The sequence below is a fragment of the Rutilus rutilus genome (assembly GCF_951802725.1).
Source record: "Rutilus rutilus genome assembly, chromosome: 2".
NCBI classification, from domain to species: Eukaryota; Metazoa; Chordata; class Actinopteri; order Cypriniformes; family Leuciscidae; genus Rutilus; species Rutilus rutilus.
The window spans coordinates 47,931,180-47,956,777 of record NC_140210.1 but is presented as its reverse complement, the minus strand read 5'-3'; the positions used below and the strand labels follow the sequence as shown (position 1 = coordinate 47,956,777).

At 39.2% G+C, this 25,598-nt stretch overlaps 1 protein-coding gene across 1 annotated transcript in view; it reads right to left on the bottom strand.

Annotated features, from left to right (window-relative positions):
- LOC311283427 (complement C3-like) overlaps nucleotides 1–25,598 on the bottom strand; it is a 114,947-nt gene that overhangs the window by 23,282 nt on the left and 66,067 nt on the right. The window contains exons 24-36 of the mRNA XM_084397795.1: nucleotides 22,909–23,112; nucleotides 22,732–22,807; nucleotides 22,457–22,616; nucleotides 14,698–14,790; nucleotides 14,458–14,614; nucleotides 14,108–14,271; nucleotides 13,872–14,030; nucleotides 13,599–13,658; nucleotides 13,425–13,515; nucleotides 12,741–12,786; nucleotides 10,317–10,407; nucleotides 10,138–10,227; nucleotides 2,828–2,933 (exon numbers count right to left, since the gene is read on the bottom strand). Of these exons, the coding sequence (XP_084253921.1) occupies nucleotides 2,828–2,933; nucleotides 10,138–10,227; nucleotides 10,317–10,407; nucleotides 12,741–12,786; nucleotides 13,425–13,515; nucleotides 13,599–13,658; nucleotides 13,872–14,030; nucleotides 14,108–14,271; nucleotides 14,458–14,614; nucleotides 14,698–14,790; nucleotides 22,457–22,616; nucleotides 22,732–22,807; nucleotides 22,909–23,112 (1,497 nt within the window). The remainder of the gene's footprint in view (nucleotides 1–2,827; nucleotides 2,934–10,137; nucleotides 10,228–10,316; nucleotides 10,408–12,740; nucleotides 12,787–13,424; nucleotides 13,516–13,598; nucleotides 13,659–13,871; nucleotides 14,031–14,107; nucleotides 14,272–14,457; nucleotides 14,615–14,697; nucleotides 14,791–22,456; nucleotides 22,617–22,731; nucleotides 22,808–22,908; nucleotides 23,113–25,598) is intronic.

The following is a 25,598-nucleotide window of genomic DNA, read 5'->3' as shown; positions in this document are numbered from 1 at the left end:
GATCGACTGTCCTGCACAGTTCATCTCCAACCCTAATCAAACACACCTGCCTTTAATTTTCAAGTGATCCTGGCGTGCTCTGAAGACCTTAATTGGTTGCTTCAGGTGTTTTTAATTAGGGTTGGAGATGAACTGTGCAGGACAGTCGATCGCCAGGAGCAGGATTGGGCACCCCTGACATAGACAATTCAGATCATAATTGATTCATACCGCAATGCATGATGGGAGCCATTAATGAGTTGTGATTGGTGGCAGCCACTGCAACATGCTTTCTTATTGTCAACATTGTTGAGATTCACAGGCTGATTATTGATGTCTGTGTTTCTAAATAAATTCATTAATTTGAAAGTCTTTTGATCAGAGCAATGTTAATTAAATATTTTGGATTACATGAAAAATACTGATAATCATATGCTGTAGAATCACAGAGCTGCTGTAATTAACAAATCCAATCTATCTCAAAAGTTTAGTTTTTCAGATCACAACATGATTATGTCAAAACATAACCAACACTATCAGATCACATTTTTTCTTTGTTCATCTGACTGTTATAATCAATAACAGCAGACGAACGAAATTTAAAGTACACATATAATGGTCAAGAGCCCAACTAAAGCAAACAATCACCATAACGGTGGCTTACAATTTGTGATTTTCTCCTTCAGTGATTCTGCTTGTTAACATCAGGTGTCTTCAATAATGATCAATCATCACTCAATTAATCAATTAATTATCTCATTAACTTTAACACTCTTGAGTGTTAATTTAACACTCATATTTTAACACTTTACACTCTACAAGTGTGGACTCATATGTACTCCCAGGAGTGTTAATTTAACACTGGAGTTTTTGCTGTGTAGCCTTTCGCAAGAGTTCAATTTTTTTAACGCATCGGGATGACCAACGGACACGATTTTTTTCGCACCGCACTCGTTCGGACCCGCTTCGGACCCATTCGCATGCGGTCTGCGAATCTCCATAGGAAATGAATGACTTCCGGTCGTTTCGTAGCCGTATTGGAGCTGATTTCAACTGCCAGTGTGAAGGTGGCGTTAACATGGGTACGGAAAAAAATACGCACCGCATACGGAGTATGTGTGAAACGTTACAATAAAGTGCAATCAGACAAACGGCAACATCTCTTACCACTGCTCCATCTGTTTTCCTGAACCCAAAATACTTCCACAACCATGACTTGACGCCGACTGGAGTGTGTAACATTTCACTTTCATTGGCAACTCGCTCTGACGGTTCCATCACTCTTGAAAGTCAGACTCAACAATGTGTGTGAACATAGATAAGACTGTGAAACGTAAGTAACGCGTGTGAAGCAGTGTGAAGTAGAAGACAATAATGAGGTTAGCGCCACCCGCAGCTTAAGAGTAGGTTGTACGCATATGTCGGAGCGGATGCTGAAAATAGACTGGCGAACAGATCAGGCGGCAAAATAAACACATTAATCGATACTCTTGCGGACGCATCGAATCGTCAGCTGTATAATCGATGCATCGATACGAATCGATTAATATTTACACCCCTACTTTTGCATGCAATGCTTAAGTAAAGAGACATGCATTACTTTGATGAGATCGCTCTTGATTTATGTGACTACACAACAATCGTTACTAATAATTGGAAGAGGAATCATTAATGTTCTTATGATTCCCCTTCCCAGTTGCCTGTAGTAGCAGCTGAGGCTGTGCTGATATAGACAAAAAAATTCAAGCTTGAATTGAGCCATGGTACAAAATTAAATTACGTAATAATATATGTACATGATTAAATGTGTTCAGTTCACTTTTCACACGCTCTCACGCCACACATCCATTTTCTCACGCACAGAAAAATCGCGAAGCAAAGAGGACACGGAGACCGACAGACTAGACAGAGCAGGTTACTTATGATATAAAAAAATCTCAGCTCTCAGATTCTATCACTTTTATTATGAAATTCAAACAATAAATACCGTTTTGGCGCTTGTAAATTTGACGCGACAGATCCCTAGCGGCACGTGAACCGATCATCTCTAGCTAATAGTAAATAAAAATGAAATGAACACTGTTAAAAGATACAGTACAACATACCAAAATGTATATACCTCATACATAATACCGACCAATCAATCAAACAAAGGGGTCAATAAAACAGCTGGAGAACAATCATGTCACATAACATTTACCTCAGGAAAGCCATTTAGTGACCATAATAGGCTATAGCACGTTAGTTGGCTAGAAAAAAGGAGCTATAGAGAGTATTTTGCTAAATATGTGTACTATATTACATATTTATTATATTTTTACTTATATCATTAAATAAAGTTGTTATTATAATAAAAAAAACACATTATATTTAATTTGAGTTATTTTTAACCTTAAATAATAATAATGCCAGCTGATAGGGCTCTCTGTATGTTTACAGCATTAGGTGAGTTGTTTTTTTCTTGAGAAAAATGAATGCCTATCTTGTGTAGCCTACCTAATATTTATTCAAATGAGTCGATATTAATAATAATATAATAAATAATAAAAAAGCACAGCTTACCAGAAATTGTACCATGTAAACATTGTAACATGTTGTCACCAAACCTAATAAAATTCAGTTTAGTTACTAAAATGTTTTGACAATCACAATACACTTATTGTGATGCAATAATTTTTTTGACATCCCCCCAATCCCCCGCCCGCCCGCCATAAATCTCACTCCAAGCAAAACTCAAAAGTTGCCAGCTATGCATTATAGGGTGGTTGTGTACACTACCAACACACATTTATGTTCAAACGCCATGTAAAAGTGAATTTTGCATAATAGGTGCCTTTTAATATCTCACCTGGAGAGTAATATTCATATATTGTGACGGCAGCAGGTTGAAGCAGATTCACATCAGTCTTCTTGTTCATTTTGAAGGCAATTCTTTCTGTATGTTTATGAGAAACCTGATAAGCAAAAAAAAAAGCAAAAATAAAAAAAAGGAAATGTATATATTAAATGTGAAACTGCCCACATTAACATTTATTTTGCATAAATTTCAGCAAAATTCTAATATGCAGTCTGTAATGTACAAACAGGTGAATATGCAGTTACACAGCAAAAACTCCATTGTAAAATTAACTCTCCTGGGAGTTTATTTGACTCCATACTCAAGAGTGTTAAAGTTAATGAGATAATTAAGTGATTAATTGAGTGATGATTGAGCATTATTGAAGACACCTGATGATAACAAGCAGAATCACTGAAGGAGAAAAATCCCAATTTTAAGTTACCTTTATGGAGATCAGTGTTTGTGTCATGGGGTGACTATATTCAGTGGAGGAGGAACGCACACGCCAGGGAATGGGTTTCCCTTGGGGAATGTTTTTAATGTAACACCCAGCAAAATGGCTGCTTCCTGTGCCGGATGTAAATAGTGACAATCTAGCGATCTAATAGATAAATCAGCTTCAGGTGTTCGGCGGGAAGAATCTAGGCTGGCGATTGGCACGCATGTTTGGCGGGAGTGCTTTATATGTTCATTGTTGCCGACAGTTCGGGGTGCAGCAGACACGGGGGAAAGTGGCAGATGCGGGGGAGAGGCCGGCGCCCAGGAAGGGGCGCTTGGCCGGCGATTTGATCGAGCGCGTTTGGAACGCAAAGCTGACGAGGATCTGAAACGAAACCGGCATTCTGACAGAACTGGAATTCACGATCACTACGGCTGCCACCGTCGCGTGGACATGGCCCCGATTGTCGGGTTGAGAGGCGTGTGTGCCTGCTTCGTGGTTCAATGTGATGGGATGTGTGACTGCCAGTGACTCCCCTGTGCTTTGCTCATATCCTGTTTTCTCTGCCAGTTGAAATAAAGGCTTTCTAAGGGATTCCCTCGGCCCCACGGCCAGACTGCTTTACTGCTTTACTGTTCTGCTGCTCAACCGCTCTACTGTTTTTCTTCTCTCAACACAGCAGCTAACCAGCGCAGCCCAACTTCAAGGAGACGTTTGCTTGGACACTGTTCATTTGCCTTGATCACAGTGAGTTTACTGTTTTGAAGTGTCCTGTTCTTAAAGTGTTTACATTGGGAAAGCTTTTGCTGTTTGAAGTGGGTGCACGAGTGCTTTGACGGTTTCGGATTGTTTGGTCTGCATCTACAGTTCCAGATAAACAGCCTCCTGTGACCCGGGTGTGTTATGCTGATAACTTGAGCTAATCCTGAGTATTATAAGCAGTGCTGTGCTGACGCCAACTATCCTTCTACTGCCTGAGCCTCTGCTGGAGAGAACGAGAAACTGCTGCGCTGACGCTATCCTTCTACTGTCTGAGCCTCTGCTGGAGAGAACGAGAAACTGCTGTGCTGACGCTATCCTTCTACTGTCTGAGCCTCTGCTGGAGAGAACGAGAAACTGCTGCGCTGACGCTATCCTTCTACTGTCTGAGCCTCTGCTGGAGAGAATGAGAAACTGCTGTGCTGACGCTATCCTTCTACTGTCTGAGCCTCTGCTGGAGAGAACGAGAAACTGCTGCGCTGACGCTATCCTTCTACAGTCTGAGCCTCTGCTGGAGAGAACGAGAAGCTGCTGTGTTTAACGCTATCCTTCTACTGTCTGAGCCTCTGCTGGAGAGAACGAGAAACTGCTGTGCTGACGCTATCCTTCTACTGTCTGAGCCTCTGCTGGAGAGAACGAGAAACTGCTGTGTTTAATGCTATCCTTCTACTGTCTGAGCCTCTGCTGGAGAGAACGAGAAACTGCTGTGCTGACGCTATCCTTCTACTGTCTGAGCCTCTGCTGGAGAGAACGAGAAACTGCTGTGTTTAATGCTATCCTTCTACTGTCTGAGCCTCTGCTGGAGAGAACGAGAAACTGCTGTGCTGACGCTATCCTTCTACTGTCTGAGCTTCTGCTGGAGAGAACGAGAAACTGCTGCGCTGACGCTATCCTTCTTACTGTCTGAGCCTCTGCTGGAGAGAACGAGAAACTGCTGTGCTGACGCTATCCTTCTACTGTCTGAGCCTCTGCTGGAGAGAACGAGAAACTGCTGCGCTGACGCTATCCTTCTACTGTCTGAGCCTCTGCTGGAGAGAACGAGAAACTGCTGCATTGACGCTATCCTTCTACTGTCTGAGCCTCTGCTGGAGAGAACGAGAAACTGCTGCGCTGACGCTATCCTTCTTACTGTCTGAGCCTCTGCTGGAGAGAACGAGAAACTGCTGTGCTGACGCTATCCTTCTACTGTCTGAGCCTCTGCTGGAGAGAACGAGAAACTGCTGCGCTGACGCTATCCTTCTACTGTCTGAGCCTCTGCTGGAGAGAACGAGAAACTGCTGCGCTGACGCTATCCTTCTACTGTCTGAGCCTCTGCTGGAGAACGAGAAACTGCTGCGCTGACGCTATCCTTCTACTGTCTGAGCCTCTGCTGGAGAGAACGAGAAACTGCTGCGCTGACGCTATCCTTCTACTGTCTGAGCCTCTGCTGGAGAGAACGAGAAACTGCTGCGCTGACGCTATCCTTCTACTGTCTGAGCCTCTGCTGGAGAGAACGAGAAACTGCTGTGTTTAACGCTATCCTTCTACTGTCTGAGCCTCTGCTGGAGAGAACGAGAAACTGCTGTGCTGACGCTATCCTTCTACTGTCTGAGCCTCTGCTGGAGAGAACGAGAAACTGCTGTGCAGACGCTATCCTTCTACTGTCTGAGCCTCTGCTGGAGAGAACGAGAAACTGCTGCACTGACGCTATCCTTCTACTGTCTGAGCCTCTGCTGGAGAGAACGAGAAACTGCTGCACTGACGCTATCCTTCTACAGTCTGAGCCTCTGCTGGAGAGAACGAGAAACTGCTGCGCTGACGCTATCCTTCTACTGTCTGAGCCTCTGCTGGAGAGAACGAGAAACTGCTGCGCTGACGCTATCCTTCTACTGTCTGAGCCTCTGCTGGAGAGAACGAGAAACTGCTGCACTGACGCTATTCTTCTACAGTCTGAGCCTCTGCTGGAGAGAACGAGAAACTGCTGCGCAGACGCTATCCTTCTACTGTCTGAGCCTCTGCTGGAGAGAACGAGAAACTGCTGCGCTGACGCTATCCTTCTACTGTCTGAGCCTCTGCTGGAGAGAACGAGAAACTGCTGTGCAGACGCTATCCTTCTACTGTCTGAGCCTCTGCTGGAGAGAACGAGAAACTGCTGCGCTGACGCTATCCTTCTACTGTCTGAGCCTCTGCTGGAGAGAACGAGAAACTGCTGAGCTGACGCTATCCTTCTACTGTCTGAGCCTCTGCTGGAGAGAACGAGAAACTGCTGCACTGACGCTATCCTTCTACAGTCTGAGCCTCTGCTGGAGAGAACGAGAAACTGCTGCGCTGACGCTATCCTTCTACTGTCTGAGCCTCTGCTGGAGAGAACGAGAAACTGCTGCACTGACGCTATCCTTCTACTGTCTGAGCCTCTGCTGGAGAGAACGAGAAACTGCTGCGCTGACGCTATCCTTCTACTGTCTGAGCCTCTGCTGGAGAGAACGAGAAACTGCTGAGCTGACGCTATCCTTCTACTGTCTGAGCCTCTGCTGGAGAGAACGAGAAACTGCTGCACTGACGCTATCCTTCTACAGTCTGAGCCTCTGCTGGAGAGAACGAGAAACTGCTGTGCAGACGCTATCCTTCTACTGTCTGAGCCTCTGCTGGAGAGAACGAGAAACTGCTGCGCTGACGCTATCCTTCTACTGTCTGAGCCTCTGCTGGAGAGAACGAGAAACTGCTGAGCTGACGCTATCCTTCTACTGTCTGAGCCTCTGCTGGAGAGAACGAGAAACTGCTGCGCTGACGCTATCCTTCTACTGTCTGAGCCTCTGCTGGAGAGAACGAGAAACTGCTGAGCTGACGGTATCCTTCTACAGTCTGAGCCTCTGCTGGAGAGAACGAGAAACTGCTGTGCTGACGCTATCCTTCTACTGTCTGAGCCTCTGCTGGAGAGAACGAGAAACTGCTGCGCTGACGGTATCCTTCTACTGTCTGAGCCTCTGCTGGAGAGAACGAGAAACTGCTGCGCTGACGCTATCCTTCTACTGTCTGAGCCTCTGCTGGAGAGAACGAGAAACTGCTGGTCGAATCCTCCTTGGAGTAATTGCTCACTTTAAAGACTCTTTTAATAATTTAATAAACATAAAACCTTTTGAAGCTATCCTGTGTCTCGTTCTGACTTTGTGGGAATACGGTCTTGCTCCTCAGGGTGGTACGCAATTTAGTAGAGGCGGCTAGCGCCCCCCTGGCAGTGACATTTTATTTAGTTGGGCAGTTGATCTTTAAATGTTTAACTTTAGATTTTGTTTGGCTGCTGTATCTGACTTATACAACTGCCAGATGAACAAAGAGAAAAGGTGAAAGGTGGTGTTGGTTATATTTTAACAATCACAATTTGACCTGAATCACTGAACTCATTTAGAGCCTAATCTCTGACTTAAATGTATATTGTTGATTACAGCATCACTGTGATACTACAGCATTAGATTAAGAATTTTCAAAATAGTTCAAAAGATTTCTTAAAAGTTGTTCTGATAAAAAAAAAAAAAAAATCTTTCTTTAAGGCACACACAGACATCAGGAATCAGTGTATGAATCTCAACAATAGTGACAAACAGAATGTTCAATTAGGAAAAGGAAATTACTAAGACAATTCAGATCATAATTTATTCATACCACAAAGCATAATGGGAGCCATGAATGAGTTTTGATTTGTGGGACCCAGAATGCACTGCAACATGCTTTATTATTGTCACCATTGTTGAGATTCACAGGCTGATTCTTGATGTCTGTGTGTCTAAATAAAAAAAAACTTTTGATCAGAACACCTTTTAAAGGGGTGGTTGATTATGATTTCACTTTTTTAACTTTAGTTAGTGTGTAATGTTGCTGTTTGAGCATAAACAACATCTGCAAAGTTACAATTTTCAAAGCAAAAGGAGATATTTGCTTTTATAGAAATAATTTTTTTAAGGACTACAACAAACGGCTGGTAGAGACTACACAACATTCCTCCCGGGTTAGTGACATCACCAACCATAACATTTACATAAACCACGCCCCCTGAACATGATTTATAGATTATCAAGACAGAATATGCTAATCAATGACTAGAAGATAACTACACATCAGCTACATAAATTCATCAACTAACCATTCAGAAATGTCCTGTTGTCTACATGTTGTCACTTCTTCTTGAGTCTCTCCATCATTGTCTGACTCCGGTTTGAACATAAATGGCTAAACGTTTGTGAAATTTGCAGTGTATGTCTGTGTGAGTGCAAGCTGTTGAAGCTCCGCCCTCTGTGCCGGGAGCAGCAGCTCATTTGCATTTAAAGGAACAGAGACAAAACGGTGCGTTTTGGCTCACCCTCAAAAAGTGACAATTTTAACATGCTATATAAAAATATCTGTGGGGTATTTTGAGCTAAACTTCACACACACACTCTGGGGACATCAAAGACTTATTTTACATCTTTTGAAAAGGGCATTATACCACCCCTTTAATAAATATTTTGGATTATATTGAAAATGCTGAAAATCGTTTGCTTCAGAATCAGGGCTGCTGTAATCAACATAGTAAACCAAACTCTCTAAATGAATTTTGTGACTCAGGTCAAATGATGATTATGTCAAAACATAACCAACACCACCTGATTACATTTCAGTTATAACTCAGTTACAAAAGCCAAACTAAATCTAATGTTAATAGTTTAATGGTCAAGAGCCCAACTAAATCAAACACTGATCACCATAAAGGTGGCTTGAAAAAATAGATTTTCTCCTTTGGTGATTCTGCTTGATACAATCAGAGTTATATTAAAATATGTCCTGGCTCTTCCAAGCTTTATAATGGGAGTGAATGGGAATATATTTTTGGAAGCCCATAAAGGCGCATCCATCATAAAAGTGCTCCACACAGCTCTGGGGGTTTATAAAGGCCTTCTAAAGTGAAGAGATGCATTTGTGTAAGAAAAATATCCATATTTAAAACTTTATTGACTAAAATAACTAGCAGACGGCCGTACGCAAGTCGACTTACGCCAAAAGAGTAACACTTGACGATGCATGACATAGATGTAGGAGTAGCGTAAGCTTTGATGCCTCTCGCGGTTCAAACAAACAGGGCTGGGCAACAAACTCAAGCTCCTCCCACATTTCTCTTTAAAAATTGTCGTTTTAGACTTTTAATTTGTGCATGGTGTTTTGTTTTGCTCTATCCTCTGCGCTTCCGCGTCCATCATTAAGTTGTTGCGTCAAGGGTCACACTGTAAGCACTAGTTTCCCATATATGGAACTGTATTATGTAATATATCACATTATATTTTGCAATATATTCCCATATATTTTTGTTCCGTAAGGGTCGTTAACCCTACTGTGGTGACACTAGTCACTGTGGTGACTAATACAGATTACTGGTCTGGATTGGTACAGATTACACTAATCTGATGGGCTCAGATAATCCACGGTACTGTAGTAGTAGGGGAAACCCGATGGTCCTGATGACCAAATTTGTGCTCACCTTTTTCAATTGAGGTGAAAATTGATCTCTCTAGAGACGTCTAGAGTTATAAATGAAAATCCACAGAAGAATACTGACCATCATGGGGAAATCTCAGAGTCAAAATAAGATACAACGGTGTTTTGCCAGATGAGAAGTTTATTCTATATATCATCTTTTTACTATTTTAATTCATTTTACTCTAATTAATTGTATAACTGTATCATTTATCTCTTTTAATTCCTTTTATAACTGTTTTAATTTCCCTTGCTTTTACTTTGTGTCTATTTTCTATGCAAAGCACTATGAATTGCTATAGTGTGCTTATTATAATTCCTTTCTATGTAAAGCTTATGAATAACTGTTTGAATTTTCCTTGCTTTTATTTTGTGATTATTTTTATTCATCTCTATTTAAAGCACTTTGAATTGCCATTGTGTATGAAATGTGCTATATAAATAAACTTGCCTTGCCTTAAAGGTTTATTAAAAGTTATCGTTAAAATTCAGTTTCCCTATGGAGAAATTGAATGGAGTTTTTACTTCTGGAAGCCGACTGTTGCACTCTATACTGTGATAAGCAAAACACATGGTTTCATGATAAAAAGAAAACAAATCTGTGTTTGACATCATCAGGCAACACAGTCTGCTTAAATACCTTATCCAAGTAGAGGATGAGGGATCCTCGCTCTGACAGCACTTTATTCTTTTCATATTTCTGAATGTATCTCTCCTTCCCCGTGGACAACTGAGGGTAAGAAAATGAGAAAAAAGCTGTGGATTCCTCTTCTAAATACCAAAGTGTGGCATCACTGCATCAGTTTATCATCATAATACCTCTTTAAGATCATTTTCTTCAACATCAAATCCCGTCGGTATGCCAATGTCCAGAATAGTCATAGTGGCATCGGTTTCATTACTTTTGTACCTGTAAAGATGGAGATAAAGAGCAGATTTTATTAACAGGTTTCGTAGGCCTACTCAGGCTGCGTTTAAGGCTGCTTTCACGCAAGAGCGTTTGGTTTGAACCCGAGTCCGTTTGATGGCAGATCTCCAATATTGTTGTATAACACAGAGCTGCTTGTCTCTGAATTAACAGTCTTTGAAGAGCAAGTTACGTTGTCAGATGCGGTGAAACTGCATGTGAATACAGTCACATTGGTAACCAGCTGTCACTAGTCCTCACATTCATGAAGCAAACATACAACAGTCAACCTGTTGATCTCACAGTGATGTCAACATGTGGTCACACCGTCAGCAATCTGAGTTCACAGTGATCTAAAAGTAACCTCACAGCGCTCTCACTGTGTGCTCAAACTATCACCACAATATGAGCTCATCCCAGCTAGAAATGTTTTGAGAGCATTATCTTATGTTCTTGTATTGTTTCTGTATCTAATTTTATTTGTGTTACCAGAATGTTCTCCTAAAAGGTAGGATAACACTCTCTAAAAACATTTTAAACATGTTTAGTGATAACATTGATAGAACATTATCCTCTAACATTCTTAAGTTTTAACAGGAAGTTTCCCAGCAGACACAGGACTGAACCTCTTAAAAGAGTTTGTTTAGAAGTAATAGTTTGGTTATTGTGGAGGCAGTGTTTGCTTTAATTGGATTCTTTGGTCTTGACTATTTGATTTTAGCTTTTTACCAGGTGCTATAATTGTTTGTTATAGCAAGAGGAAATGTGATCAAGTATGTTGGCTACTTGTTGATAATAAAAATATTATCATAATGTAAAATCTGAAATATTTAATATAAAAAAGACTATGTCTGTGTACATTAAGCTTTAAGCGACTTCATTGAGATAAACACAAACCTCAAGAATCAGCGTGTGAATCTCAATAATGGTGACATGCTTCATGCTGCAATGCATTCTGGGTGCATCATACAAAACTTATCAGTGGCTCCCAGAATGCATTGCGGCATGAAGCATGTCACCATTATTGAGATTCACACGCTGATTCTTGAGGTTTGAGTGTGTCTAAGTGAAACACAAGCTCAAAATGATTTTTTTTTTTTATATGTATATCTATATATTATTATACATATTTTTTTTTTTATACATAGTGGGATGTTATGCTGTAAAAACATTACAAAAATCAATTAAATGAAAATTATAACACACATGACTGTCTAGAAGCTGATCAGTGCATTACATGATGACTATATCCTTGTTGTTATCAACAAGTATCTGACATCATTTGATCATATGTTCTCTTACTGTTTTTGCCATAACAAACATTTACAGCAGCCAGAGAAAAACTAACATTAGAACATTAGGAGTCAAACTGCCCAACTAAATCAAACACTGATCACCATAATGGTGAAATCAAACCAAACTATTAATTTCAATAAACCATCAACCAGAGTTGTATTGTCCAGGGGTCAGAAAAGTCAGCCCAACTAATGGAAACACTAATCACTGTTATGGTGACTTCAAATGAAACGGAGTTAAACCTCTGTTAGTTCTCAAAAAATACTTTTGTAGACGTCTGACAGAAATAAAGTCAGTCTGGTTAGTAATAAGTGAAGCTGGTAATGCTGTTTGTGGAGTTGTTTAATCCTCCTCTGCTGAGATCTTCACAGATTTAATGTCTCTTGTCTTCATTTGAGTTCATCTGAGATTGTGGCTGAAATTACTCCATATTAAATAGCAAGAGAAAGAACTAATTAGTGAAATCAGCTGACTGAGTTCATGGGTGGAATAAACACATGGCAGGACTTTTACTTTCTGACCCCTGGACTATACAACTCTGCCATCAACATCTAAACCTCTGTTAATCTCAATAAAGTATTTTGTACAAGTGTGACAGAAATAAAGTCTGATTAGTAATAAGTGAAGCTGGTAATGCTGTTTGTGGAGTTGTTTAATGAAGTTGGAGCCTGACATCAGATGTTTAGACGTCAACCTAATTTTCATTTTAAACCAAAATTTGACATCTGAGCAATGTTGGAGTCCATGTCCAATAACATTTCTAGCTGGGGTGATTAACATTGTGGCCATAATATGAGCACACAGTGAGTGCGCTGTGCGGTTACACTTTTAGCTCACTGTGAACTCACGTTGTGATCATATGGAGAGATCACTGTGACATCAACGTGTTGACTGGGACAGCAACTGTGGGAAAATGTGGGGTGGGATCGACCTTAAGAAAACAAACCAAGTGTGAAAACAGCCTAAATGAGCACATGTTGATTAATTACAAATAAAATGGTTTCTTGACATAAAAATAAATGAGGTATTTGTTCACATACAAGAATTCCATAATGAAGTCGTAACTTTCAGTGGCTCCTTGTTTTGCTAAAGGGAAACAAAAGTATTTGGTGGTTTTAGTTCAGGTCAGGTCTTCCCCTTCTAAAGGGAACATTAAAATGAATTATAATAATTTAAATGAAAAAGTAGTAAAGCTTTTCACACTTGAACTAGTTAACCCTGGGTCATTCGAAACCCTGGGTAAACAGAATCCTGGGTTATCTTGTTTCATGTTTAACACTGCTCATAATTTACCTGAGGATAACAATAAATCCTGGGTATTCATTTGCTGGTGTTTCACACTGTAGCCTACATTTATAAAGCCTGGGTTGATGTTCTTATTTGCATATTTGCTGTGTCATTGTCATTGATTCGACAAATGCAGAACGTGATTTCATTTTGTATATTGCCAACTATACTACAATTTTTTTTTCTGAATGGACTTTTCAGGCTATAAAGGCAAGAAGTTTGTCACTGCAATGTGTGGTTAGCACTGCAAAAGCGGTGAGGTTTCATAATTTGTGTAAAAACCAATAACCCCACTTCTGAAGTAATTGTAGTTCTAGTTACAAGTGTCAAACAATCCTCTACCTGGGGTTAAACACAGGATTTAGAGCGAAGATAACCCGGGGTAAAGCACAGTGTGAAAAGTGCTACAGAAAGGCTCTGAAATCAGTCAGTCTTACTTTCAGGGTCTTTTTCCATTTTAACAGTCAGATTAAAGAGTGTACAGTCAGACTTCTTCTCAACAGGTCTGGCATAGTACAGTGTCAGAACCTGAAAAGAGCAGCACGTCTCAGATTAGATGTTCAAACGCTTTAATCTTGCTGTTGACCGTATAAACGCTCATGAACACTCACTGAGAGAGTGGCTGTTCCAGTTCCTCTTGCCGTCACATTGAAGTCCTTGTTGATCTCCACCTGTTGAGTGAACGCAGATATTATCAGAATAATCAAATCCATGATAGTAGAGATACCTGAAGGTTTCATTGACCAAACACAACACTTAGACAATTAATTTGACATAGACAATTAAAAATGATGTATGACAAAAAAAACTCCCATAATACAACTAAAATATATTGAAAAATTGAACAGGAACAATTTGAACAATCTTGATGAGTTTCTCCTCACCTTGTCTGACCGTGTAAGATGCACATTGTCTCTTTTAATGGTCCATTTGACAGAGTTGCTTCTTCCTGCCACTGACAGCTCCACGTCCAGATTGAAGTTTTGTTGGTCCTTCACCTGCGTGCGATACTCTGCCACAGCCTGGAACACCATGATGGTCGCCTGGAAAGTGCAGAACAGCATTCAAAGACAAGCTCTGCATCTGTATATCACAGTCAGATGATGAGATGTTAGTGTACCTGTGTGGTGCCAGATCCACCATAATGAGACTGTTGTGAACGCAGCCAGTGCACTGCCTCTCCTGCTTTATCAAAGTCTTTGGCCTTCACAAGTGCCAGCACAGCATAGGCCGTCGCCTCCATTGAGTGATGATGCTGTCCAGCGACAGTCCAGGACCTACCGGCTGATTCAAACACAAATCAGGAATAATAACAGGACTGTGTTCCTTTACTGTTATTGACACCAACAAGCAGCAATCATTATTCATTACACTGCAAAATTTGATAATTTTTCCATTATATAATTATTATATATTTGAATTATTCCATGTTGTAGAAAGCAAAACACTTTTTGATGACTTGTTACTGACCATCTCCTTTGGTGGAATGTTTCATCAAGATCTCTTTATTGAGTTTGTCAGCATTGGCCATGGCGTAGGACGTCATTGCAACAGCGTAAGGATTGGTCAGTTGTGGAAGTCGACCTTCTAAGAATGCAACAGCCCTCCTGATACTTTCATCCAGACTCTATAAATTGTGTGTATGTTAAAATCAACAGGAAAAGTGTTTTATGTTTTTGGTAAACAAAACAGTGGAAGAGCTATACTTACACCAACTGATCCATTACAGGTCTTTCCCTCTTGCATGGCAATCACAACAAAGGCTGTCAGAGAGGCATCAGCATCTTTACCCTGTACATCACCCTGGAATAAAGCACAAATAAACAGTATGTTGCAGTAAAAAAAAAAAAAAAAAACATTATAAATCTGCAAATGTAGCCCTTTCTACTAGGGTTATTAATCAGTGGTCACCAAACATGCATGAGTTTAAAATATTATAAGATAGCAATATAAATTGCATTACTAATGTATATTATTGCAATTATTACAAAAATGTTAGCAGTGTTTTATAATAAATAGTAATATTAATTATAATATTATTTGGGGTTGGATGCAACCGTTTTTCCCCCATAAAACAAACATTTTATTATCAAAATATCAAATCAGATATGTATGTATATATATATATATTTTTTTTTTTTTTTTTTTTTTTCAAATAACTAAAATGCATGATGATCACAGGCTGTGTGATTTTTCTTGGTTTATTAAAATCATGGAAACAAATGTCCTGTGAAATAGTAAAATGCAGATTCTGCAAGGGTTATGGACAGAGTTGTATAGTCCAGGGGTCAGAAAGTAAAAGTCCTGCCATGTGTTTATTCCACCCATGAACTCAGTCAGCTGATTTCACTAATTATTTCTCTCTCCAGCAAATCCAGGTGATTGGAACAAAATACTGAGGAGGACTTTTACTTTCTGAACCTGGACTTTACACCTCTGTATAGCAATGTCACATGTCAGCCAAGAGCAAATAAAAAAACCATAACTGGACCTTATCGTAGCCAAAAAAAAAATCTGTGTATATTAAATATGGAGTAATTTCAGCCACAATCTTAGATGAAATCAAATGAAGACAAGAGACATTAAATCTGTGAAGATCTCAGCAGAGGAGGATTAAACAACTCCACAAACAGCATTACCAGCTTCACTTATTACGAACCAGACTGACTTTATTTCTGTTAGACTTCTACAAAAGTATTTATTGAGAATTAACAGAGGTTTAACTCTGTTTCATTTGAAGTCACCATAACAGTGATTAGTGCTTCCATTAGTTGGGCTCTTAAAGGTGCCCTAGAATGTGTTGAAATAATATTTAAATTTTGTCTCTGATATCTACATTATTATTATTGCTTATTAAAGGGCATTTAAAATGTCCAGATATGGTTTTACAGGTCCATTTTCAACCCTAGGAATTGGCCCTAGAATGAAATGGTCTGTTTTTACCTTATTTGGAAGGGTCATGAATAGTAATGAGGAGTTCTGCTCTGATTGGCTGTTTCACTGCGGGCTCATAACAGTAGCTCAGAGTGACAGCAAACAGGTCCCTGATGTCCAGCGTGACAATGGAGAGATTAGGCGTTCAACCATAAATCAGAGTCCTGCACGGGTCCGATTTTGTAAATCCGCACCCGCCCGTACCCGCAGTGCTTCAAACCGCATCCGACCCGTTTTCCGACAGCAGCACTAATTAAAATCCGCACCCGACCCGCTTAAAATAGAACCGACACCCGACCCGCACCCGAAATAAAATAAGTTTAGCCAATCACATTATAGACACAATTACAAAAATGTTTATTGCCAGGTCATACACAGTGGCTTAACATAGAGGCATAGGTAGGCGGCTGCTTGGGGCCCCCTACCAGCGGTCGTAGTAGGGGGGCCCCCAACCAACCTCAAAAAAAGAAGAAAAAGAAAAGAAAAAGCCCCTTATCATTATGAACGCTTCAAAAGAATGGTAAATTGTATTAATATTCTTAAGAAATACGTTGAAACGTTGAAGTAGTAGTTCAAATGTCCAGTTCATGGTTATCCGTCTCTACACATACACCCCCGACTTTCACAATGAAATGAACTAGTCCGTAACGGTGCGCGGCGTGAAAGATAAACACGCACTGACAGGAGGACTGGGAAGTACACAAACAGAGACGAAGCAAGACGAGTCTAAACGCGAAAATGAAACGAAGTTACCCAAGCGGCTCAAATAAAAGAAAAAAGCGAAAAGATGCCGATAAGTATTTGGCAATGCTGCCAAAGATGACAAACTTTTTTACGGCTACTGTTGGGGATACAGACAGGAACAACTACGTCCAGAACATGCCGCTACAGCAGCAGCAGCTAGCTGTGAAGTAGGGCTGTGCGATATATATCGTGAGATTGTTATGCGCATCTCGACAGTAAAGCCGGTTCCTTGATTAGTAGTAAATCACCATCACCTGCTTTCAGATGAAGCGGCATTTAGGGCTGATGAGATAATTAAGTGATTAATTTAGTGATGATTGAGCATTATTTAAGACACCTGATGTTAACAAGCAGAATCACTGAAGGAGAAAATCACAAATTGTAAGTTACCGTTAAGGTGATGGGTGTTTGCTTTAGTTGGGCTCTAGACCATTATATGTTTATTTTAATGTTTACTGTGGTTCGTCTGCTGTTATTGATTTATAACAGTTAAATGAACAAAGTAAAATGTTATCTTATAGTGTTGGTTATGTTTTGACATAATCATGCTGTGATCTGAAAAAGGAAACTTATTGAGATAGTTTGGTTTAACTTGTTAGCAGCAGTTTAGAGATTCTTCACCCTTTGATTATCAGTACTTTACTTATAATTCTAAAAATTTAATAAACATTGTTCTGATCAAAAGATATTCAGATAAATTCATTTAAAACACAGACATCAATAATCAGCCTGTGAATCTCAACAATGGTGACAATAATAAAGCATGTTGCAGTGGCTGCCACCAATCACAACTCATTAATGGCTCCCATCATGCATTGCGGTATGAATAAATTATGATCTGAATTGTCTATGTAATTGACTTTTCCTAATTGAATATTCTGCTCCTCACCATTGTTGAGATGCATTGACTGAATCTTGACGTCTGTGTGTGCCTTTTTTTTTTTTTTTTTTAAACAACTTTTAAGAAATCCTTTATATTATATCAAAAATTCTGGGCATTTATGCAGAATCACAGTTATGCTGTAACCAACAACATAAATAGAAGTCAGAAAGAAGGATTTTAATGAGTTCAGTGATCAAGTTCAAATGATGATTGTCATAATATAACCAACACCATCAGATCACTTTTTTCTTTGTTCAACTGGTGATTATATTTCAGAAACAAAAGACAAACAAAATCTAAAATTAATAATATATGGGTCAAGTTTCCAACTAAAGCAACCATTGATCGTCATAATGGTAACTTACAATTTGAGATTTTCTCCTTCAGTGATTCTGCTTGTTAACATCAGGTGTCTTCAATAACGTTCAATCATCACTAAATTAATCACTTAATTATATCATTAACTTTAACACTCTTGAGTGTGGACTCATACACTCCCAGGAGTGTTAATTTAACACTGGAGTTTTTTGCTGTGTACTAAGAGCCGTAGTTAACTGACAAGCTGAGCCATATCGCATTAATTATCGCTGGCGATACGTCCGCGATATTAATGCGATATGGCTCAGCTTGTCAGTTAACTACGGCTCTTTGTAGTAAATGCTGCTCCATCTGAAAGCAGGTGATGGCGATTTACTACTAATCAAGGAACCGGCTTTACTGATGAGATGCGCATAACAATCTCACGATATATATCGCACAGCCCTACTGTGAAGTGGCGCTAGGTGAGGATAACGTTAACACACTCACATGGATATACGTGGATTTGCTAGGAGCCAAATGCAACATCACCTCTCCCCAGTTCGCCCCTCTTACCCCCTTACTTTAAAGTGTAAATTGCAGGTTAAATTTTTCACGAAGATAATGCAATGTGTTTGTTAAACATAAAGATAAGAACCGCCCACCATTGTTTTTTATACCAAAATGCTAAATATAATATGAAAAGTTGGCATTTTTAACAGTGGTTTTAACCGCTCCCGCTCCCTTCCACTAGATGGGGCGTGACGTCATAAGAGGAACTCACTAGTAGAGTTACCGGCATAGTCAATAGCTATAGATGCCTTACATAACTACAGAAAAGTTGGTTGTATGTTTTAATTGATAAAAAAATTATGGATAAATTAAGTGATTAATTGAGTGATGATTGAGCATTATTGAAGACACCTGATGTTAACAAGCAGAATCACTGAAGGAGAAAATCTCAAATTGTAAGCCACCGTTATGGTGATGGGTGTTTGCTTTAGTTGGGCTCTTGACCCTTATATTGTTAACTTTAATTTTTGTTTCGCTGCTGTATCTGAGTTACAACTGCCAGATGAACAAAGAAAAAAGTGATCTGATGGTGTTGGTTATGTTATGACAATCATCATTTGAACTTTGTTTTTGATTTATGTTGTTGAGATGCATTGACTGAATTTTGACATCTGTGTGTGCCTAAAAGAATGATTTTTTTTTAAACAACTTTTAAGAAATCCTTTATATTATATCTAAAATTCTGGGCATTTATGCAGATTCACAGTTATGCTGTAACCAACAACATAAATCAAAGTCAGAAAGAAGAATCTTAATGAGTTCAGTGATCAAGTTCAAATGATGAATGTCATAATACAACCAACACCATCAGATCACTTTTTTTTCTTTGTTCATCTGGCAGTTGTAACTCAGATACAGCAGCCAAACAAAATCTAAAGTAAACACATAAGGCTCAAGAGCCCAACTAAAGCAAATAATTATCTAAAGCTTACAATTTGTGATTTTCTCCTTCAGTGATTCTGCTTGTTAACATCAGGTGTCTTCAATAATGTTCAATCATCACTAAATTAATCACTTAATTATCTCATTAACTTCAACACTCTTGAGTGTTCATATACACTCCCAGGAGTGTTAATTTAACACTGGAGTTTTTGCTGTGTACAAAGAGCCGTAGTTAACTGACAAGCTGAGCCATATCGCATTAATTATCGCTGGCGATACGTCTGCGATATTAATGCGATATGGCTCAGCTTGTCAGTTAACTACGGCTCTTTGTAGTAAATGCCGCTCCATCTGAAAGCAGGTGATGGCGATTTACTACTAATCAAGGAACCGGCTTTACTGACGAGATGCGCATAACAATATCGTGCGATATATCGCCCAGCCCTATTTCTGACCCCTGGACTAGCCTATACAACTCTGTCAATATGTCTTAATGAAAACGTTTAATTTGAAGTCACCATTATTGAGATTCGTGTTTGCTTTATTTGGACTCTTGAGCCCTGACTTTTTGACATTAACTTTTCTCTGGCTGCTGTAATGGAAAAAAAAAAAAAAAATATGGAAAATTTACTGTAAAAGTTACAGCAACTTACTGGCAATTTTGGTTGCCAGTAAGCCTGTAAATTTTACAAGAATACTGTAAATCATAAACTACAATTATGCTGTAAAATAATACAACACACCTGTAAGAGCATCAAAACAAGAGCAGCTGTGAATTTACAGTATTTTAATGTAATATTTATGGTATGTTACTGTTATTAATAATGTACTGAATTAAAACTTGAGATAACTCATTTCATTTGAGGAAATTGATTGGTCAATTGCCATTAAAAATTTATACTGTGAGATTATTTCATTTGAATCCACTAAGAAAAAGACTTTATGAGTTAACTAGAAACATCAATTTAACTAAATCCTACTAGTGATCATCGTCACACATGAATGAGTTGAAGAACTTAAAAACGTTATCAATGCATCAGCAACTACACAGTCACTGCCTTTAAATAAAGCAACATGCAGCATAACATCAGTGTGTTTCTGCTCATCCTGGACTGAAGCTCAGGCTCTACTCTTCAGCACAATGGTGACACACAAAACTCAACAGAAACCCTTTAAATCCCAACAGAACATTAAACACTAACAACAGATCTCCACTATAGCATTATGTGCTGAAGTCAGTTGTTTACAGTAAAATCTCACTGTCAAATTTACTAAACAAAAAAGTACAATTCTGTGGTTTGCTTTGTGTGATTTTATGTGTTTTTGCACAAAAAGACAAGTAAAAATATGATCAGGTGATTTTGTGTAACTGTTGATCTAGTGGCCTGAACCTCTAATCTCATCCAGTGTCTAATTTTTTAATATATGGTAATGTGTTGGTCATTTTTATTTTTTATTATAGTTGCCCTGTGAGCATGAGATCCAGCAGTGTTATGGTAATTAGTTATTCCAAAGAAATATAAAGATTCACAAAACATTTTGAGCTTATGCATTATTCAGACACACAGACATCTAGAATCAGCACATAAATCTCAACAATGATGACAATCAACAAAAATCTTCTTGCCAAAATGCATGCTGGGTTAGCCTAGAAATCTAGACGCACCCTAGCGGCAGCACATTTTATTTTTCAGCCAGTGTCGTCTAGCAACTCTCCGTTGACTTTTCAAGTTGGAAAAACCAAACTCTAGTCAGGCCAATCACATCGTGTATAGAGTCAGTGGGCGGGCTTAACATAATGACGACAGAATTGCGCGTGAATTCCCTGCTACTTGAAAACAAAGAAGAGCTGCTGCTGGCGAACAGCAGTCTTTCGAATCGGCTTTGTCCGCGACTCTGGAGGACTTGGAGTTTTTCTTTGAGAAAAGAACAAAGAACGGCATTGAAGTCATTTTAAAAAAAGGAAGATGTGTTCGTAGTTTTGCTGACCAGATACGGCAAAAGTTGAACCAACAACTAGCTCCGCTGGTGGGAAAACGCTCTGGTTGATTGTAGCGCTGTCCTATTGCGTGAGTTGCCAGACCTAACATCTTGATGTGGGTCTGGCTTGCCAGGCTAATGGGTGCCAGCAGAGAACAAAACACATACTATTTCTCGGTCTTACTATTTTCTTTATTTGCTTTTATTTGTGCTTTTGTTGTGATTTTTAGTAGCCTGTTTTGGGGTGTTTAGAGTTGATCTGTTTATCTGAATATTGTATTTTTTTGTCACCATTGTTGAGATTTATATGCTGATTGTTGATTTCTAAGTTATGTTTTTTTTAGTACATCACGCAAATCATTCATAACTGATTGCTTTAATAAGTATTAATAATACAACACACATTCCATATGGAATTAAACTGCATGAGATCAGTGAGTCAGGCTTGTTTCATAACTACTATCATAATCGTATCATCATTAGTGTTTATAGCCAGCATGACCTGATCATATTTCTCTGAGCTTTTATTGTTATAACAAAAGTGTTTTATAATCACACAGTTAAAGCAGCCAGACAAATACTACTGTTATACAGTCAAGAGTCAAGAGTACAATTAAAGCGAACACTGATCTCCATCATGGTCACTGCAAATTAAACAATACAACATCAACATCTAAACCTCGGATTATTCTCAATAAGAACTTTTGGAGTCGTCTGACAGAAATAAAATCAAACTGGTTAGTAATATTTGAAGAGGGTAATGCTGTTTGTTTTGAGTTCTCTGAGTTGTTTAATCATTGATTTTGAAGTTAATGACTTTTTGCTTCAAAACCATTTTTATTTCAGCCCTGCATAGTCTCTGCTTGAAAGATGTCAAAACAGACTTGATTCACCGGTATATGAATAAAGTAAGATTTATTCTATTTATTTAAGATTTATTTAAGATCCTGTTGTACATAAAGCAAGATTGATTTGTTGTTTCAATGTTGATTCAATGTAAAATAAGTTATTTAATCTGTTGAACAAATATCGATTTTATGTCCATCTTGATCTATTTTTCATCTTAGAAATACAATTATTTTAAGGTTGTAAACCTAATGAAAAATCAATGTTAAGTTTAACCCTTGATTTAGTGTTTATTCACTGATGGTCTGCTATCAGGGACATTCAACTTACCACCATCTCTCCATGAATTACAACTTTGTCCTCTTTAAATGAGCCGTCTGGCTGTTGTTTGTAGAGAACCAGCCACTTGAGGGCGCTGCACAGCACACTTTCTTCAATAGCAACAAAGTTATTGGCCATGGCGAAGACTTTGGCCACATACGCTGTCAGCCTTTAACAGACAGAATTGCAAAATATTAACAAATTATTGTTTGTTACAAATCATCATAAAAAAACATATATAGGATAAAATATGACAAGAGAAACTGGGCATGAAATGAAAATACCATGTGCTGCTCGGCCTGTCTGTCCAGGCAGCGTAGGATCCATCTGATTTACGGTAACCCAGCTGCCGTTGATAACCTTAATGCAAAAATTATTTGTATATTATTTGGTTTTCAATCTTTTTCTTCTTTTATTTCAAATCCTAGTCAGATTCTGTATATCTATTGTATCCTGCTGACCTGTGCTGATATGGTTAATGGCTTCACTACGGCGGTCCATGCCAACAGCCTCCCACTGCTTGGTGTTGTCCAGATAATGAGTGGCAATGACAGGTAGAGTCATTCCGATCATGATCTGCTCTCCACATCCACCGGGCTGGACAATAAGGCGACCCATGATGTCTCCACTGATGGCCTGCTCAACAGTCTGAGAGATCTCTTCACCTGGAAGGATGAAAGAGGAAATGCAGGTGAGAATTTAGTTTTTATTATCTTTATTAGGATGAGCTGTAATTTATGCATTTATGCAACACTTTCAACACTATGCTGTGACTGGTAGGTTTTTAACTGACAGCACAAATAGTCAGTAGTCTTTTCAGACTTTAACATTCCCCATAAATAGTAGATCTGTTCAATTCATAACAAAATATTATTTCCAAGGCCTATTTTCCTATCCGGAAAATAACATATTTCTAGGTTTTCTGTGACACAAAACTGACGTCATTAAACGAATTGAAATATAACATGATCTGACTACATTCAGTTTCATGTCTCGTATGCAAATAAAGAAAAAACTAATATTAAACATGACTTAAAATGGCAAATAAACCGTATAGATTACACACATCTAAAGCAGTTTTTCACTAGTGGTTGCGCAGTGGCATAAAGAATCTAAGCCCTCCCCCACCCAGAAACGATGGTGACGACGAGGCCTGGGGCCATAGTCCTCTGCCCTCACCACGCACCGGTCCTTTTCACGGACGCGCTGGACTTGACGCGAATTGCTCTGGTAAAAAGGAAATAAGTCTGGTTTTTGCAGTCGAGCCGTCGCAAGGCTGCTTCGAGGAGGAGGACTCTACGTGGTAAAGTCGTGGTCTGCAATCACAATCGGCGCTCGTCTAAAGGGACGAGGTGGAAGCCCACGGCTCTGTGCACATGCCTCCGCGAAGAGACCGTCGCCGTGCATCTGTGCCTGTCCGTTCGTCTCTGGGCGCGGATCTCAGCTTGCAGTCCAAGCCGTGCAAGTTCACGGCCAGAGGTGTATAGTCCAGGGGTCAGAAAGAAAAAGTCCTGCCATATGTTTAGTCCACCCATGAACTCAGCCAGCTGATTTCACTAATTAGTTCTCTCTCCTGCTGAATTAGCAAATCCAGGTGATTGGAACAAAATACTGAGGAGGACTTTTACTTTCTGAACCTGGACTTTACACCTCTGGCCACATGTCAGCCAAGAGCAAAATAAATAAACCAGAACTGGACCTTATCTGAGCCACAAAATCTGTGTATATTAAATATGGAGTCATCTCAGCCTTAATAAGCCTGTTGACTAGCAGAATCAAAGAATGAAGAGAACAGAAAAAGAGACGAGCAGAAACACAAGAACTACAACTGACTTCAGACACAGTCTAAGATGAAATCATCTGAAGAGAAAAGAAAACATTAAATCTGTGAAGATCTCAGCAGAGGAGGATTAAACAACTCCACAAACAGCATTACCAGCTTCACTTATTACTAACCAGACTGACTTTATTTCTGTCAGACATCTACAGAAGTTTTTATTAATAATTAACAGAGGTTTAACTCTAATGTGTTTCATTTGAAGTCACCATAATGATGATTATTGTTTCCATTAGTTGGGCTCTTACCCCCCTGGGGTCGGCAATCACGCAAAAAAGAGGTGTGTGAACTCACAAGTACGATGTCAAGCACTGTAATTAGCTCTGGTACCCTTCCTGTTCTCAGGATTGATGAGATATTTAGATTGTCCTCACTCAATGGCTGGTTGTCTAAGTGGTGTCCACAAAATGATGGATGACTAGTAATTTCCTACTACTTAATTATGAAAAAACAGAGATTCTAATTATTGGGCAAAAAACTTCCTCATGTAATAATCTAGAATACTGTCTAACACTTGATGGCTGCCCTGTTAAAGGCTTTACCGCCAGTCTTTGTGCTAAGCTAGGCTAGCGGTGGAGATGAGAAGGGTATGTATGGACTTATCTAACTCTGGGGGATACGGTGAATAAGCTAAAGTCCCAAAAAGTCAGCGTGTTCCTTTAAGTCTTCGCTTAGGAACCTGGGTGTGCTCTTTGATACCAATCTTTCATTTGAAAGTCAAGTGTCTAGTATCTGTAAAACTGCATTTTTCCATCTTAAAAATATGTCTAAATTATGCCATATGCTCTCATTGACAAATGCGGAACAATTAGTCTATGCTAGATTATTAGGCTAGATATATCAAGGCTAGATTATTGTAATGCTATTATGGGTGGTTGCTCTGCACGCTTAATAAACAAATTACAGCTGGTCCAAAACGCATCAGCTGGAGTTCTTACTAGAACCAGGAAACATGACATTAACCTGTTAACAGGGGGTTTCTGTGATCATATATCCCATTTATTTACTCATCTTATTTTTGTATTTGTATTTGCACTTGATTTTTTGGTTCAAATCTGCTATCTGCATGACCGCTGGTGCAACAGGTTTAGGAGCTTTTCAGTTCTTCAGGAAACATTCAGACAGTGTTTCGCTTCAGTTTGAAACCAGATAGGCCTAAACTTCACATGCTTGTCTTCCTTCACAAAAATTTGCCATAGATTGTGTAACGACTGAGGCAAATCAGACATAAGTATTTGTTATAGTTAAAAATAATATTGAAAACTTACTCTGGGATCTGTAGTCCCATCCCCTCCAACAAGGGCAAGAAGGTCT